The 19,147-nt window shown below is 39.0% G+C and overlaps 1 protein-coding gene across 8 annotated transcripts in view; it reads left to right on the plus strand.

The window, feature by feature from the left end:
* EXOC2 (exocyst complex component 2) overlaps positions 1-19,147 on the plus strand; it is a 226,095-nt gene that overhangs the window by 73,325 nt on the left and 133,623 nt on the right. For 6 of the 8 annotated variants that reach the window (XM_077886050.1, XM_077886059.1, XM_077886052.1 and 3 more), the window contains exons 5-7: positions 1,382-1,495; positions 3,793-3,917; positions 10,909-10,989. In XM_077886050.1, the coding sequence (XP_077742176.1) occupies positions 1,382-1,495; positions 3,793-3,917; positions 10,909-10,989 (320 nt within the window). The remainder of the gene's footprint in view (positions 1-1,381; positions 1,496-3,792; positions 3,918-10,908; positions 10,990-19,147) is intronic. The other 2 variants (XM_077886057.1, XM_077886058.1) reach the window with 2 other exon arrangements.

Raw genomic sequence — 19,147 nt, forward strand, 5'->3', positions numbered from 1 at the left:
CTGAGCAGGGACCCCGATGTGGGGCTCCATCCCAGGACCCCGGGATCATGACCTGAGCCGAGGGCAGATGCTCAGCCAACTGAGCCACCAGGTGCCTCCTTATCAGCATTTTTGTATCCTTTGGGTAAATACCTAGTAGTGCAATTGCTGGGTCATAGGGAAGCTCTGTTTTTGACTTTCTGAGGAACCTCCATGCTGCTTCCCAGCGTGGCTGCTCCAGTTGGCATTCCCACCAACCTCACTGCTTAGTTTCTGAATTGAGGCCATGTTTGTGGTAATGTGGCATCAAGTGTCTCTCATATGAGAGTAGAAGTCATTGGACCTGCCCACGTCTTCTTGTAGGGTGGTGACAATCCCCACTCCCTCAATCTTAACCTGAATACACTGGGCTGCGGAACAGTACTGTGTCCTGTCCATGCCCGTGAGTTCGGCGTATCCACTGTATGCGGCTGGGAACACACTTCAGTCAGAGGGCACAGCAAGATCAAGGAACGAAGTAAAAATTAGGAGAGTATAATCCCTCTGAAGGTGCTAAAAGCCTCAGTTTGGGGGATTAGAGTAGCCGGAGTGAGTCCTGACAGGTAAGCAGGTTCAAATCATGGACAGACTTGACTCTCTTGGAGACTTGGACTTCCTCCCGCACAGATGAGGGGATGGGGTGTGGGGAGGGCCACGAGCTCATAAGCCCGTACCAGGCTTTGCCCTTGTTCCTTGTGCTCGTGGACTCGGCTGTCTCACTTCCAGCATGGAGCCTGCACTGTGGTTGTATTTAATTATTACTTGAACAAATAAACTGAATGGTTCAGAGGTTGACCATAAAAATGTAGGCAGGAAGGTGAGCTCCAGGTAAGGTATTGCCTGTTATAAGCTTTTCTTGTAATTATTCTAGATATAGACATATAAATATGAGTATTTTACAGTTAGCTCTAATTTTTATCAGTAGGCATCAGTGTTTTTATTTTTTTTATTTTTTTTTTATTTATTTTTTTTTTTTGGCATCAGTGTTTTTAAAACAACTTTCATATAAGTCTTTAACAAAAAGTGTTTTAACAAACTAATGTCCTTAAACTTCATTGTATCCAAATTCTGATTTTTATCGGTTGAATAGAGAATGATTGCATATTTGTAGATCTAAAGTATCCACTCAGCCTCTTTAAACTCTATAGTGATGTAATTTCTGTGTTTTAATTTCTTATATATATAAAGTTCATATGACAAGAAATCAGCTGCAGTATAGGAGATGTATTTTGTATTCACATGTAAACACAGCCTCCATAATGTGTGGTGTGTAACTGTCACGCTTAGGGTACTGCAGGATGTCTGCTGCCTCATTGTAGCAATAGCACCGAGAGTGTACGCTAAACCTTTCTTTCTCCCTTAGAAGTAAGTTTCCGCAGAAGGACTTAGAAATGCTGTTTCCTGGAATGAGTGCTGATTTCACAAGTGAGAATTTTTCAGCTGCATGGTATCTTATAGAAAACCATTCAAGCACCAGGTCAGTGGATGTCGGACTAGACTCTGCCTGTTTTCATGGGGATATGCCTAATAGGATCATATGAGACTGTGGCTTTTAGGTCGGCCTCTGCCGCTTAGGAGTCCTTTGACTTTGGGTGAGCTCATCAATATCTCCGGGTGGCTTTTCCCTCTTCTATGAAATGGTATTATTAATTAGCAGACCCGTATCTTTTGCTCTCTTACTGTTTCTATATGATTCATATTTGTGCAACATATTAAAACTTTGTGGAGCCTCAACTGGGTACCTAAACTGATGTGTCTAAACGTGACTTCCCTCTTTCAAATAACAAGACTTTCAAGTCCTGCTGTAAATTAGCAACATACCTCCTTCCCTAGAACAAAGGAAGATGACTTGACTTGCCTTTTGCAAAGATTTGCCTTAAAATTAGCCGAAAATAGTGAAGGTCATATCTCCAAATTGAAGTGTTCCCTTTTTGTCTGTTAATCACATTTTAACACACACTCTACAAGAGCATGTCTGTAACCTTTTTGCAAGATTGGTTTAAACAATTATATTTAGTAACAGCGTTTGAATAAATGAATGGTTTATTGCTTAAAATTTACATTCTTGGGAAGTCAACTTGTTAAAATACACCTTAGGAGACATTTTTCCTTCACCAGCTAGAATGAAAACCATTAGAAAACGTGAGGAAAATGGGAGAGGGAGGGTAAATCCTGATATATTTTTAAGATTTATTTTTAGAGAAAGAGTGCACCCATGTGCACACGTATGTGTGTGGCAGGAGGGGCACAGGGAGAGAGAGAGAGAGAATCTGGAGCAGACTCTGCTGAGTGCAGAGCCCAAGGCCGGGTTCTTTTTTTTTTTTTTAAAATAAATTTATTTTTTATTGGTGTTCAATTTACCAACATACAGAATAACACCCAGTGCTCATCCTGTCAAGTGCCCCCCTCAGTGCCCATCACCCAGTCACCCCCACCCCCCGCCCTCCTCCCCTTCCACCCCCCTAGTTCGTTTCCCAGAGTTAGGAGTCTTCATGTTCTGTCTCCCTTTTTGATATTTCCTACCCATTTCTTCTCCCTTCCCCTCTATTCCCTGTCACTATTTTTTATATTCCCCAAATGAATGAGAACATATAATGTTTGTCCTTCTCCGATTGACTTATTTCACTCAGCATAATACCCTCCAGTTCCATCCACGTTGAAGCAAAAGGTGGGTATTTGTCGTTTCTAATGGCTGAGGAATATTCCATTGTATACATAAACCACAGCTTCTTTATCCATTCATCTGTCGATGGACACCGAGGCTCCTTCCACAGTTTGGCTGTTGTGGACATTGCTGCTAGAAACATCGGGGTGCAGGTGTCCCGGCGTTTCACTGCATCTGTATCTTTGGGGTAAATCCCCAGCAGTGCAATTGCTGGGTTGTAGTCAAGACCAGGTTCTATCTCACAACCTTGAGAACTTGACTGGAGCAAGAGCCAGGTGCTTAAGTAAGTGGCTGAGCCACCCAGGTGCCCCAGTTGTGACACATTTTTAAGATCAGTGTCGAATCTTTCATTGCAAAAGAAGATGGTTCTAATTTTACATTGTGGATGTGCTCTTTCTATTACCGTGAGTCAGAACTGATCTCTGCTTTCTGTGTAGGACTATCCTGACACTGAGGAATAGATTCAGAGCTTTATAGCCAGATTTTGTTAGCTTACCTGAAAATAAAATTTCTGAAATGTAGACACCCATCAGTTTTTCTCTGTTCGAGATATAGGGAAGAAATATTTTTGTCTTTTTATGTATTTAAATTGTGAATTGACCCCCAAGTAATTTCACTGTTAATGACAGAGGACTGAGTCCTGATGTGGTGAATAATGGCATGCTTAATTTACACGTGGAATACGGAAATGAGCTTATGGAGCAGTTCTGCCTTAGGTAACCGAGATAACCCCTGCACTGATGTAGGTCTGCCCCTCGGGGATGTCAAATTCAAGACTCCTTACCTGGCGAATCGTACATATGACGTCTATTGCTTATAGAAATACTCACGTGTGTTTACTTCTTAGGGATCTGACATATTTGAAATGACCATTTGAGGGCTACAAATCTGTTTTATAGTTGCGGTAATTTTGTCATTCATAATAAAGAGAAGATTTAGATTTAGATGTAGGGAAGAATTTGAAAGCTTTTTGTTTTCATCTGGTTACGTATTATATCAGTCTGTGAGTTCCTTAACTTAGGCCTCAGTGTTTTGCATTTCATGCATTGTCTTAATTCTTTTTTGCTTTCTAGGAGTCTCAAACTTTTGGGTTCTTAATTTCATTTCAGTTTTGAGCAGCTGAAAATGGCAGTCACCAACCTGAAGAGACAGGCTAACAAGAAGAGCGAAGGCAGCCTGGCGTATGTGAAAGGAGGTCTCAGTACTTTCTTTGAAGCCCAGGATGCCCTCTCAGGTAAGGTGACCCTCAGAACCAGCTGCTGGGGCTTCCCCGCGGAAACCCGACACTGTGCTTGCAGAGTGTTTACAGGCTGTGACATTCAGTCTGTATTTATAAGAGTAGAGATCTAAAATGTGCCATAAATATTTGTTGCAGACCAGGCTGGAATGTCTTTGAAGGCTTGATACTTTAAATATTTGTCTCTGAGGCTTTTGTTGACCCATTGTCCATATGTGAAATAGGAGACTACTTAGCCTCTCCATGATGCCCAACCTCCTGGGCTGATAAGAAACTAAACCCCGATAGGTAAAATTCTAGAATTTAAAAAATCCTTTTGTAGCCCAGCCATCAATATCTTGCATGTGTGACTAATTCTGTATCTGTGATCCCTTTAGTGTGTTTGTTCAGTTTGGAAAGGACTGACTGATAATAATGTGTTATTCTTTTTAGGTATCATCCCATGGGCCCCCTGTATAATAGTGAAGTGTCCACCATCCATGTCGTCATCTTTATATAGGAAAGAAATTATATTAAATAGAAATAGCACAGCTTCAGACATTTCAGGGAAAGATGTGGCGTAGGTATTTTTTTTCCTCCTAAAATTACCTTTAATTAATAGAAATCAAATTAGTGTTTAGTAAAAAGTAAAATATATTAATAAAAGCCTAATTATTTTTAAAAACAGAAATACCTATAACTAAGTCCATCTGTATCTATCTTTCCATCTATACCTGTAACTTTAAGGGTAGACTAAGAGGCTACACTTTTCTTCAGTAGGACTTAATTATTATTATTATTTTTTACTTTGTATTCTCAAAAGTATAGATGTCCTTTTATTGTTTTCAAAGCCCTCTCCTCCCAAGCCCACAAGCATGGTGGACTCCATCTGATACAGCTCTTTTCTTGCCAGGTAGAAGTTAGGTTTCTGAAGGAGTAAACTGTGAACACCTAGGAGGGAACAGAGAAAGTAGGTAGTTTTCTTTGGTAAACTCTGTGCCCTACCCTTTTTGAAGTGACACTTTTCTTTCTTTCTTTGTGCTTATTGATATTCTAAGTTGTCAAAGTCACTATGTTAACAATAGGAACCTGAACGTATATGCACAGAGTTTAACGTTATCAAATAGAATTAAGTCCTTAATTCCCTAGTAGCTATGCAAATGATAAATTTGCCATGTGTGATTAGCATTTCCCAGAAATTATCATAACTTAAAATTATTTCACTTAATAAAAATATACGCTTGACTTTTTTCTCCATTCTCTTTTTTTTTTTTTGACATATGTATTTGTATACACATGTATATTTTTTCCTGGTTTTAGTTTTATAAATAGCTTCAATCCTGGTAGATTTCAAGAAGTCTTATTTGGCACATTAAAGTTAGGTGGTCTCATTTATCACATTTGCCCTAGAAGCATATTGGCAACTTAACATTTAACAAAGATAATTCTGACCATCTGCTTAATCACATAAGCAGGTGACTCTATGACATATAGAAAGTGATTTTAATAATAAATTCAAAAAGTTCAGATACACACATATCTCGCTTTTTCTATGTTTTGATGTAAATGAAATGTATATTACATAAAACAGTAAACAGATAAATAATAAGCAAAGACTATTTGTAATCCCATTGTAGAGATAATGACATAACCTTTGATGTATTTTCTTTTGATCTTTTTGTCTAATTGTCTAATATAATCATATTCTTTTAAACCTTTAGAAATTTTTATTTTGGCTTCTCTCTTATAAGCAACAAGTGGTAGGATTTTTATATTTTTTTTACTATTTTAATAGAAGAATTTAAGCCATGTACATTTATTGTAACTGACACCTTTGTTCTTTTGTTTTATTCTGTATTTTTGCTTTTCATTTTTCCCTTTGTGCTATATAGACCATATTGGTTGCAAATCTTCCAGATTTGGAAGAAATGTTTTAAATGTTTTAAAGTAGGTTGTCTTTTGACTCCTGTTGTGTATGTCAACAGTTTAGGACATATTTATTTCTTATGCTCCTTCCTTTTTCCTCATCTTAAACTGAAATTATAGACCTGTCTTTTTATTTTAGCTTTTCTTTTGCATTTCATTATTATGTTTTTAGATTTATTTTTTCTTTTGCAGTTAATTTTATGACATATTTACCATAATTAAAATTTACTATGTATTCACATAAATTTAATTGGCTTTAATTTTTATTGCCAGTCATTTTATATTTCATCTTTTCTATCTTTGGATATTTTGGTTTGATCAGTGGGATATATATTTTGTGCTAGAGCTTTTGAATTCTTGCATGTCTGGAAATGTCTCTTACTTTCATACATAAACAACCTCTTGGCTAGAAGAGAATTATTTTCTGAATTGATTTATTTAGTATCTTTTAGTGTTAGAGAAAAATCCTGAGCCAGTGTAATTTTTTATTACTTATAGAGGGATTGATTGTTTTTCTCTCTCCCAAAATGTTTCTAAGATTGATTTGTTTAGACTTGAATCTTAAAAAAAAAAAATCTTTTCAGGATATTTTAGAATGTAGGTCTTATCTTCATTTTAGAATGTCGGCCTATTCATTTTTCCCAATACTTGATAAGTTTTTAGAATCTGTAGACTCATATCTTCAGTTTTTAACACTTTGTTATATCGGATACCACTTATGGTTTGTTTTTGAATGTCCTTGTATAAAAGCATTGCTCCTTTCTTTCTGCTCTCCTGTGTGGTACCCGGCACTTTTCTTTTTTTCAGTACACTGATGAGTTGCCCAGTAGTAGTATGACCCAACTAGTTTCCTTCTGTTTCCTGCTCTACTGGGTGTTGGGAAATGTGGTCTCGAAATCGTTGTAAAGGGAAAGGAGTTGTTAGAGGTAAGAAAAATGGGGGAGCAGAATTACAGTCTTGAAGATAGGAAAAAAATTAGATGTTCCTTGTCAGAATTAGGCTAAATAGAGATGACGGTGTATAAATAAACATCTTTCTCTGCTCTTTTTGATATCATCTGTGTTCTCTGGTTAAGTGGACTATTTCATATGCATCCAAGGGTGTTTTTCTGTCCATCCCAGTCCAGTAGACAGTGTGGCTTTTATGTACCTTTAAGCTTTTATGCTGTTGTCAGTTTGTTTTTTCCTGTGTGTAGCCATAACTATTTTATTTAGGACTCGGTAGATGTGCCTGGCTTAGCTTACCTGCCACTGTGTGTTTATTGTCGTTTTTACTTTATCCCGCAAAAATATGCCCAGCAATTTGTGTTCCTTCTCCATGGCAGTCCCTCTGCCTTCATCCCTTGAAATCTTCAGAGCCGTAGTTTCTTATCAGTTGCTGTTCACACCAGCTCTCACAGGCCGCGGTGATGTTTGTGGAGCTTTTCGTATCCTAAGAAGCCTTCACTTCCTCGGTGCCTTCTGATCACCACCTTTGTTTGGTGATCATTTCCCTGAGTGCTCCTTGAGCTTGTCACCTATCCAGTCTCTTGTGTTTTTGTTATTGCAAGTCCAGCATTATCACTTCTTTGACAACAATTATGGACTGAAACTGCATGAATTACATTTATTTATGTTGTACTAAGGAATACCTGAGTAAAGAGGCCAAAACAGAGTAACATATGTTGCTGAATACACGACCAACCTTTCCTCCCATGTTGCTTTTATTGCTGCTACTAGAGGCAGTGTAAGCCACAGCTGATGTTTTGGCACACTCTGTTGTTAGTGTCTATTGATATATGAAGGTTATTTAGGCAGGTAAGGTTATCAAGGATCCTGTTATCTAAGTGAGAGTCCTTTATACCTGTTAGCCTTCTATGTTAATAGTTGTAATTATTGTATTATTATTTTTACTATCTTTTTCCCCCATATAACTGAGGGAAGAAAGGTCTCATAGATTACCTAATCTATTTAAAAGTTTTTATATAATTTAGTCACTCATAAAAATTTGGTAGAATAAGAAGTAGAAACTAAATGTTTGAAAAGCTCTTTACAAATGTAAATTTTTAAGACATCTCATTGTAACTCTTGTTACTCTTCTGTTTTAGTGAGTATTATCCTTAGAGGTTGGCCTGTGGGCCAGATTAGGCCACGGCCCATCTCTGTACAGGCCAGGAGTTAAAGATGGCTTTTCAAGGTTTGTTTGAAAAAAAAAAAAAAAAAAGAAAGAGAGAGAGAGCGAGAGAGACAGAAAGAAGGAGAAGGAGAATATGTAACAGAGGCCCTATGTGGCCCAGGAAGTCTGAAATATTTACTTTGTGGTTCATTATAGAAACAGTTTGCCAGTCTCTGACCTAGTTTGAATATTCCTGTGTCTTAGAGGCTAGTAGTGATTTGGAGTCGATAGATCACAGTGTACCTGACATAAATCCTTACAGACGTTGCCTGTGTACTCCCATCATTACTTAGTGCCTCAGTCATATATAAATGTATACATGAATTTACATAAATACATAAATTTATACACAAATGCCATTATTTAGACAAATACTGTGAATTTTTTCATTGAAATCTGCGGATTTGATGTCCACATTTAATTAGACAGTTAATAAAACAATTTCAGGGGATCAATAGGCAGTCTTTCTAGACTGATTTTTTTCTTTGAATAGAACTTTTATACACTTTGTTTCCCAAATACAATTTTATGGTGTTCAACTCCTTCACATATTTAAGTTTTAATAGATTAGAAACAATAACAAACCTGTGATCATGTACCAAGTTGCTTATTGAGTTATACTATTTAAAAATGTTTTCAGAGAAAATAAGAGGTCAAGTGAACCAGACATTGGTTATTTGGTTTAATTTTCTGGAAAATAGGATTGCCTTTATCAGATCCCAGTGTCTCTTAGTCCTCATGCTTGGCTGACAGCTTGACAGTGGCTCTGCTGTGGTGGAGATGGGCGGCAGGAAGCTGCTTTGTCAGCAAAACAGAGCTGTAAACTGAGCCGGGGGGAGCCAGGCTTACCTCGTTTTGACCTGCTGATCAGTGATGGGTTTTGTCAGCAACAGAAATGTGGCTGCATGATTTCCTTTAATGGTTTTTGCTTAGCAGTATTTGACGCACGACTAGTATGAGATGCAATGTCTTCTTCCATGGAAGAACCGTATGCTGTGCCCCCTTAATAAAGTGGAATGTGTGCCACATGTTCTTTTGCGACAAGATTGCCAGAAAATTACACCAGCGTTTAAATGAATAGTGTGAGCAGTGTTTTTAGGTTAGCTTTTTTATATTTGGGCATTTTTATCTCCTTTTTTTTTTTAAGGATAAGGAAGTTCTTTTCCATTTAACTTAACAAGTTAAAGTAAGTTTAGGTTTTGATATGCAGAAATACTTCATGTCACCCTCACCACATAATCCAAATTTGAAACATTAAATAAATAACTTTCTTTTCACTCCTGAATCAACCAAGACAGTTAAGAATATACTAGCTGTTTTTTCCCCCCCAAATGTATTTCTTTTTCTTTCTTTGGATGTGTTTCTCTAACAGAGAAGCAGTCTGTTTATAAATTTCAAACAAAATTTGAAATTGCTTTATAAAAAAGATGTTTTAAAAGGGCAGGATCAAAATTAGAAAATAATTAAAAGAAGCAGAGAAGTAGATGTTATTATGCATTGAGAATATTTTTATAGTGCATTTGAGCACTGAATTTGACCCAGAATTTTCTAATCAGTGACTCAAAGGAAACAAATCAAATTGTGATTGATTGAATAAAACAAAACTTTTTTTTTTTTTTTTTCACCTAAGCAGACCCTCCCTCTCTTCCCTGCAATAAATCTACCACTCGTGACTGGTGGGTTGACACAGAACCTATATAATCCTTTTAAGAAGAGTTTGACATTCTCTTTGAAGGTCGGAGAATAGCTACTATCAGAGTTATGTTCATTTCATTGTACTGGCTCTGAAGCCCATGTAGTTACATACCTTATGTCTGAATTTTTGCTAATGGAAGTTACGTGAAAGAATAAAATCCCGGGTATTTAGCAGCTCTTACAGTAAGTCTGTTATTTCCATTCTACGGATGTGAGAACTGGCTTAGACGGGCTAAGTTGCCTGCCTTTGTATTATAGGCAGTATGGGGGGGAAGGTTTTCGTCCTGGGATCAGACAACTTGAGTTCAGATTCGGGGTCTGGCTCTGTGACTTTGGTCAACTTATTTAATTTCACTGAGCCATGGGTGTCTCATCTGTGAAACAAATAATATTAGAACGTGTATCTTTGACTTCTTACCAGATGAGCGATATGCATTAGAAATTTATCATTGTGCTCAATTATGATCATGGCTCGATTAGAGTTTGCTTTGTTAATTTTATTATTTTTATTGTATCAGAGTTTGGAATTTGAAAGTGTATTTGGTCATTTCATTTTGCAAATTGTCTTAGTGTTTCACCTCTATTTGCTCTATTTAAAACCTACCCTACACGAGGTAAAGCCTTTTTTAAAATATGAATTATTACATGATTTTTAATATTTATCAGAACCATGCAGGCATATCAATAAGAGCAAAAAACTCCAATGTAATTTGTAGATCCATACATTGATATATTGGTAGATGTTACTGTATAGTTCTTGAGAAATTCCAGGGATATAATAATAGGAATAGAACGTGGATAATACGTATTTTGCCATGTTGTGTCCAAGGCTGAAATGAGATATTTTGAGGTTGGTAGACTTCAAATACTAGTATTTCTATTTTGCAGATGGTAAAAGTGAGAAATAAAAATGACTTTCCTGCAGCCAAATACCAAAGATATTAATTACTTGAAGTTTCACTTTTCTTTTTTAATTTAACTGTTTTTACCATTCAACCTTGATGAGCCTCAGATGATTAAGTGTATGTATTCGGTACTATTTTAATAGTATTAATCTATGAGTAACTTAGACTGGTGTCTGCTGTTACTTTGCAGAGTTTTCTGCATGTTTGTGCTCCTTTCCAGCAGTGAAAATAATATGACCATTTTTAAAAGTTGTTTAAAAATGTCATTTTGATGTAATGTGTTCCCACCCACTAAAATAGCCCACACTTTAACAAGATGTTTTTTCTAGCTATCCATCAAAAACTAGAAGCGGATGGAACGGAAAAAGTAGAAGGATCCATGACGCAAAAACTGGAGAATGTTCTGAACAGTAAGTTTTGTCCTACGACCCAAAGCTATTTATGGACTTTATAACGAGCTTTAACATAGTTCTTGGACCTGCTTTCACAGAATGGTCATTGAGTTGCATTTTAATATTTATTTCTAAATAGTAATGATTTAATAAATATAAAGGGGAATGAAAACATTGAAAATGAACATTCTATTTTGTTTGCATTTTATTTATAAGACGTCATAATTTGAAAATAAGCCAGTATGCTTCCTAAGAAGTGAAACTTGCTGCCATAAAAGAGACGAGTACATAAACAGCGTTATCAGGGAGAAAAGTTCTAAAGCAGGAGCCAGGGTTGCCGTTGACCAGAACCCGGAAACACATCTTTGTGTATCTAAGAGTGTCACAGCAAATAGCATCAGCTACTAGAATGACAAATACTTACATACCGTTGATTTACCTGAATCCTCTTTTACCCAAAGTGAGTTTAAGGCAGCTTCACCTTTAAGAATGTAGCTAACTCTGAGACATTTTGTAAAAATTGTATGCCAAAAACAAAACAAAACAAAACAAAAAAACTGGTACATACAGAGTTTGGGGTCCCATCCACTTCCCCGTGTATCTTTTTATTTATTGATTTCTTCCCCTGACATCCTAGCTCCCAGCTACTCATCCTGATGGTCTGGAAGAAACTCATCAGATGAATGAAGCCCTATTATAATACTAGCAGCTTAAAAGTATATTATCCTCTTTCACTTATATAGTAAACATTTGACAAAGAGCAGTAATGCCCAGAGGAATCTCCTTGTTTTTATTTTATTTTTTTTATTTTATTTTATTTTATTTTATTTTATTTTATTTTATTTTATTTTATTTTATTTTATTTTATTTTATTTTATTATTATTTTAATCTCCTTGGTTTTAAATATAAGTATAGTAAATGATGTCTCCATGAAACAGGGTTAAGAATAACTGAAGCATTTAAGAACTCTTTTATCACATCTATAGTGATTCTGTGAATCCAGGATTGTGATACTGAATTAGTTTTGGACGTCTAGCTCGACTTACTTGTATGATAACTTTCTGAACTTTTTTGGGGCAGTAAATATCTATTTTTAAAGCCCAGGGATCCCTCATACAGTATTTTCTGGAAAGAAAATACTTTCATTTGATGTAGGTGTTCCTTGGTAGTAGAATTAAGTATTTTGATTTCATCTTAAATTTATGAGTTTAACAGCACTTTAAATATTTTTCCCGAGACGCCTGGGTGGCTCAGTGGTTGAGTGTCTGCCTTCGGCCCAGGGCGTGACCCCGGGGTCCTGGGATCGAGTCCCACATCGGGCTCCCTGCGTGGAGCCTGCTTCTCCCTCGGCCTGCGTCTCTGCCTCTCTCTCTGTGTCTCTCAAGAATAAATAAATAGAATCTTTTAAAAAAAAATTTTTTTTTCCCTTGGTGGTAGTGGTGGGGGAGGTTGTGGTTGTTGTTATTTTGCCTTGAGACTTTGTTTTTGTCTGAGAACCAAGTCACCAGCTTAGGTGAAATTAATATATTCTGAATTCAACCCAAAGAAACCTTTATTAAAGCTGTTTCTGTATTAGCATAGTCAGCCATTATAAGGTCTTGGAAAGATGTTTCTACTCAGGGATGCTATTTTTGCTGGAGAAATTGTCATCAAACTATGGATATCTATAAAAAATGATATTATTTCAGTTACTTTTAAAAAGTGGTTTGTAAGAACAAGCTGATATTGTAATTATATCATTGTATCAGTAAAAGAAAATAGACACTCAGATTTGGAAAAAAATTAAGATCTGTTTCATGTGTTAGATTTGGCATAGCGTGTTAACATATTTTTTTCTTTTAAGGAGTAGTTTAGGAAATCCTCCCTTGGGACTTGTGGTATAAAATTTGTAAGGGAAATTATCTTCTTTTCCTTTATAACCGCAGACTTTATCTAGAAATGTGTCATTTTAACTTTATTGCAGTTTGGTTTTCTTGGATAAATAGTTGGGGTTAATTAGTCATTTCTTTATGACACTCTCCTTTAGGACTTATTGGTATAAAATTTTTTCTTAAAAGATGTTCCTTTGTAACACTTTCTTTTTTTCTGGAAATTTTTTTTTATGAACTCGGTATTGCTGTTTGCTATCTCAGGATAAAGTTTTGCTAATTCAGGACAACATGCCAAACATTTACTTAAGACTGGCTGTGAAAGGTACCATGTTTGGTTTAGTGAGAGATGTAAAAATGGGAGACACGTAGCTCCAGCCCTGTACGTGTGTCCTCTGTCCAGGTGTGTGTATCATAGCTCAGAAGCTGGAGAAACAGAAAAAAAAATTAGAGAGGGGCACGTGGTGTCTCAGGGTCGGACACTTGGTTTCAGCTCAGGTCATAGTGTCAGGGTCTTGAGATTGAGCCCCTGTCGGGCTGTGTGCTGAGCGCGGAGCCTGCTTGACGCTCTCTCTTCTTCCCCATCTGACCCTCCCCAGCCCAGCTCGTGCACATGCTCTCTCTCCAAAAAAAATTATAGAAATATTGGGGATCCCTGGGTGGCTCAGTGGTTTGGCGCCTGCCTTTGGCCCAGGGCGTGATTCTGGAGACCCAGGATCGAATCCCACGTCGGGCTCCCAGTGCATGGAGCCTGCTTCTCCCTCTGCCTGTGTCTCTGCCTCTCTCTCTCTCTCTCTCTCTCTCTGTCTATCATGAATAAATAAATAAAATCTTAAAAAAATTTTTATAGAAATACTATGGGAAATGTAACATTTTTTTTGAAAGGAAGACAAGAATAGATGAGTATGAATATAGTTTAGTTTGCTTAGATTATTAGGACTGCTTTAGTCTTATACGTGATTACACACCAATTTGTATGCTTTTTTCTGAGTTATTTTAAATGAAAGTTTTCAGAATTCAAAAGGGCAACCTTTTTCACTTTAAGCTTCTAAAGGTAATGTTGGCTGTAAGAAACACTATTTTATTCAGAATGTATCAATATTGATGCCTTTCATTGAAATTTTTTTTCTTTTCCTTGACGTGTATTTTTTTAGATTTGCTTATGATGAACCTAACAATTCCTTCTTGGTTTCAAACCAGGGATGAAGGGATGACTATTAATTTATATCAAATTCACATATCCAACTTTAGGTCTTTACTTATTCCAAGAGTATAGGACAGTGCTCTCCAATAGAACTTCTGTGACTGTAGTTACTGAGCGCTTAAAATGTAGCTATATTGCTGAGGAATTGACTTTTTAATTTTTATTTAATTTTAATAAATTTAACTTTAAATTGAAATAGTCCCGTGTGGCTAGTGGCTACATATTAGACAGTGCAGGTATAGACAATGTTATAGAAGTATTTATAGTAGCAGCTGTGATGGTTAGTAGCTAAAACTTTTGCAGTGCTTGCTAAGGGTCAGGTATTGCTATAAACATTCTCTATGTATTTAGTTCTCTGTGCGATTTGTGCACATTTTTTTTTTAAGATTTTATTTATTTATTCATGAGAGATACACAGAGAGAGAGAGAGGCAGAGACACAGGCGGAGGGAGAAGCAGGCTCCACGCAGGGAGCCCAATGTGGGACTTGATCCCGGGACTTCAGGATCAGGCCCTGGGCTGAAGGCGGCGCTAAACCGCTGAGCCACCCGGGCTGCCCTGTATCTATTTTTTTTTTTTTTAAGTAGACTCCGCACCCAGCATGCAGAGCCTAACTCTACATAACCCCATTATTTCCATTTTATTGATGAAAAAACTGAAGCTCAGAAAGATTAAATGAGTTATCTAAAGTCATATAAGTAGTAAGTGGCAGAGCTACTTTACATATAAAGGGATTTATATCTGGAAATCTGGCTTCAAATCTTTTTTTAAACCAACAGAGCTTGCTGTGCATGGTTTTGATAGGCATGAATTTCAATCACCACAGTTGGGTTAAATGCACCTGTCTCCCAGCAGCACAGTTCAGATTTCCATTATCATAGTATATTTGTCATAACTGGATAAAGTACAGAAGTGGTTGCTAGTTGTTCAGTCCACAGATCACTCCATAAATAACAGGTGTGAAAGATGATCAATGAGCAATTACCTATTTTTCTTCAGAATTTGTCTGTGACTATCGCTGTTCATGCACAGACAACAGATCATATCGTTGTGTGGACTCCTTGTCCCCCAGACATAAACTCGGATGGCTCTTTGTAGAAATGGATAACCAAGGGAGGGGATTGACCTGTAAAGATGAAAGTGCATTTTTTTAAAAAGATTTTATTTATTCATGAGAGACACAGAGAGGGAGAGGCAGAGACACAGGCAGAGGGAGAAGCAGGCTCCATGCAGGGAGCCCAACATGGGACTCGATCCCGGGACCCCGGGGTCACCACCTGGGCTGAAGGCAGATGCTCAACCAGTGAGCCACGCAGGCGTCCCATGAAAGTGCATTTTATTTTATTTTATTATTTTATTTTATTTTTTTAAGAGTTTATGTATTTATTCATGAGAGACACAGAGAGAGAGGCAGAGACACAGGCAGAGGGAGAAGCAGGCTCCATGCAGGGAGCCTGATGTGGGACTCGATCCCAGGACCCCAGGATCATGAGCTGAGCCAAATGCAAATGCTCAACCGCTGAGCCACTCAGGTGCCCCAGTGCATTTTTTTTTTAAACAGTAATAATAGTGAAGTTCAAATATACCCTGATTGGAGTTACAGACAGTTGGGATGGAGCAGACAATTGGGATGTGGGCACTGCTGCTGGTCAAGAGGCTGGAGTCGTGCAGCCAGAGGAACCCGATAAAGGTGAATTTATCAATGGAAATGAGGAAAGTAGAAGAAAAGGATGAAGACATCCTAGAGGAAGTGGTGCTGAAAACAGTGCTCAGAAACAATCCATGACATTCAGAGTACAATGGATAAACTTAGAAAGGAGTATGATTATTTGTCAAAGTATAAAAAATATGCTGATACATACTGCAAATTTTATGGTGAATAAAAGCGAGCAATCTTGATAATTTTTTACAAAGAAATAGAACACTTGAGTTTTCAATGTTCTAATACTCTAAATCATCATAGTTTATTAATATTGGTTTTACTGTTGTTTTCAGTTTCTTACTGCCAATAGTAAGCAGATATTTAATGTTGCAACAAAGATTTTTAAGTCACAGAACAATGGTGATTTTCTCATTTAGAGTGTTTTCTTGGTTTCCGCTTGCACAGCTGTTTAAGCGTTTGTGCACACTGCCAGCAGGGATTTATTCTGTGTTGCACTCCCTCTCTCAGGAGAACACTGGGTGCTGATTCTTAGTCCTAGTCCTGTGAGCATTTATTGAGCACATGCTGGCTTCATCTCAGGGATGTGAAGAGAGTACTTCTGCATTATTCCTACGAGTTCACAGTGTAATGGAAATCACGGCTAAGCAGGTGATTAGGTGTGAAAACTGTTTGCTGCTGGTGATCCTGGGGTGCACCTGGAGCCTGCACAAGGTGCACCTCATTGAAAAGTGCAGTGAAAGGCTCTCAGGAGAGTCTTGGGGCCCTGAAAGAGGAGTCGGAGGTATCCAGGCGAGCAGAAGTTGGCACATGGCAGCAAGTGCACGCGGGTGTCCAAGACGGGACAAGCCTCATGAGGAAGGAGGCCCGACTCGGGCAGGAGACGGTCTGCAGCCCGGGGGCCCGGGTCCAGTGTGCCAACGGGCAGGTGGGATACGGGAGTCTGCTCAGGATAAACCTTCCGTGTCGTGCGAGGATTTGTCTTTATCCTGAAGATCATTGGTGAGACATTGCAGGATTTTAACTAAAGTGACATTGCGAGCTTTCTAGAGAACGTCCGCCGCCTGCACGGAGGGTGGGTGTAGAGAGCTAGACTGGAGGCCAGGGGCATGGGACCCAGGTACGCGGCGGTCATGTAGAAACAAGCGCTGGGGACTTAATGGGGAGATGGGAAAGGCAGGTGGGGCTTTTGCCGTGGGAAGCAGGACGACAGAAGACGTCTGGCCTCGGGCAGAGGTGGAAGGAGCAGGTTTGGGTCACGAGGAGAAGAGTAAAAGGTAAAAGTTCTGTTCGACTTCACTCGTTGAGTTGGAGATTCCCGAGCGTGGTACCCAGGAGCCTCTTTCTGCCTCACTATATCCGGGTGTGTCACGTTGAGCCCGTTGAATGACCTTTCTGTGTTTCAGTTGCTTGCACTATTGCATGGACGTAAGAAGGGACATAAGCAAGTCTAAGTGAATTAGGAATTAATACATGTTCTTAGAATAACTAAGAAGAATTTAGAGGCCTTAGCAGGCTTTAGAACAGCACCGAACGTGGAGTAAGCCCTGCGTTCCGTGTAGAGGTTTGCTGCGTCTTTATGCCACTCACCAGAGCTTCCCAGACTCTGTAGGTTACAAGGGATCCAGAGAGGCTGAAATGTTATTTCTTCCTCCACGGCATCTTCCTTCTTTTCATTCTTCTTCCTCAGCCCTTGCCAAGGGCAGGTAAACCGAGAGCCTAAGAGTTGATTGTGCAGCCTGTACTGTCCTTCCTGCCAGAACCTGAGCAGAGCAGCTGCCTGCTTAGATTCAGGATCTTGTTCTGCGCTCCAAGTCCCCCAAAGCTGACATGCTCCTGCTTATTGCCCTCCTTAACCCAAAGGGAAATCCTCAGGGTTCCTCTTAGGGACTAAATTGGTCCCGTAGGATGATGCTGGAATGTCACAAGAGATGCTCTCATGGGATTCCCCTTAAAACAGCCAAGGCTGATTGGATTATATTCGGGATGGCCAAGAATAAGGGACTTCTTCATGAGGAGTATTTGTTAAAAAACTGTTGTGCGTTTAGGGAAAGTATATATAAAGATTAGTCTTTATTAAAAAATACATTATTATTGACCCATGCCATTTATTACCTCCCCATGACTTATTTTAAAACTGGAAGTTTGTGCTCCTTTACCCCCGTCGCCCATTTTGCCCCAGCCTCCCCTCTGGCAACCACCAATCCATTCTCTGTATTGGTGAGTCTGGGTTTTGTTTTGTTCTGTTTTGTTCTTCAGATTTCGCATATCAGGGAAGTCGTATGGAATTTGTCTTTCTCTGACTTCTCTCATCTGGCTTAATACCCTCAAGATCTATCCTGTTGCAAACGGTGGGATTTCATTCTTCTTTATGGCTGAGTAGTAGTGTGTGTGCGTGTGTGTGTGTGTGCGTGTGTGTGTGTGTGTGTCCACGCACGTGCAGGCACACACCATATCTTCTTTCAGGATTACTCGTAGGCTGACACCATAAGGTGTGTATGATTTTGGAGTCAGCAACGCAGAGACGGTAGTTGAATGTAACAGGATTGAATGGTTTGATCCAAATCCTATGTGTAAGGTTGAGAGAAGAAAGACGAGGACTTAAGCCGCTAAGGAACATCAAGCCAAGTTTGTAAAAAAGAAATTGACTTAGTCATAGGCTGGTCAATGTCTGACCATTGGCATTCCAGAAAAGAAAAGAAAAACTAACCTTAATATTAGCATTTGCAAGGTGTAAATTTTCCCATCACGACTGATTCCAAGCTATCAATTTGAGATCACGGACTAGAATTTGAGGAAATGGGAACAGTAGGCTCCTGGGAGCAGGATGGAGCTCCTCTGCCATCCCAGGACCCCAGTTGTCTGTACTTTGGTGCTGCCGAGGTGCAGCGTCCAGCGGGGCTCTCGGAACAGGCGTCAGCCCATGGTCATGACACTCACTCGTGCAGTACTGTGCGACAGACGGTAGCGTCCCTGCGCATTTTCCGCAATCCGTTGGGAGAAACCGAGGCACGTAGGGTCGGTCGTTAGGTCTCTCTGAGCTCCTGGCTTTGCTGCGAATTTAAGTGTTCATGTCAAAGGCACTTGAAGCGACTGGGTCCTTTCATGTTTCCTGCTCTCGTCCAGCTTCCCTTTTCCTAGCAGAGCCGGTTGTGTGGTGTGTGCGCTGTGCGGCCTCCTTCCGTGAGCTTCACCCTCGAGCTTACATCAAGCGGAGGGCAGAGGTGAAGAGTCGCTTCTGGCATCTGTGGTCTCGGGTCGGTGCCGTGGAAGGGACCAGTAAGATGACCTCGAAGTAAGGGAAGGCACAGTGCCTCCTTCACAGCAGCGTCCTTGAAATGATGAGGTAGCATTAGACTTCCGTGTCTGGTCCTTCTAGATGACCGGGGATCCTGGTACGATTACATTTTTTTGTTTTTATTGTTAAGGATATAAGATCAGTAG

This window comes from Canis aureus, chromosome 37, assembly GCF_053574225.1.
Source record: "Canis aureus isolate CA01 chromosome 37, VMU_Caureus_v.1.0, whole genome shotgun sequence".
Classification (NCBI taxonomy): domain Eukaryota; kingdom Metazoa; phylum Chordata; class Mammalia; order Carnivora; family Canidae; genus Canis; species Canis aureus.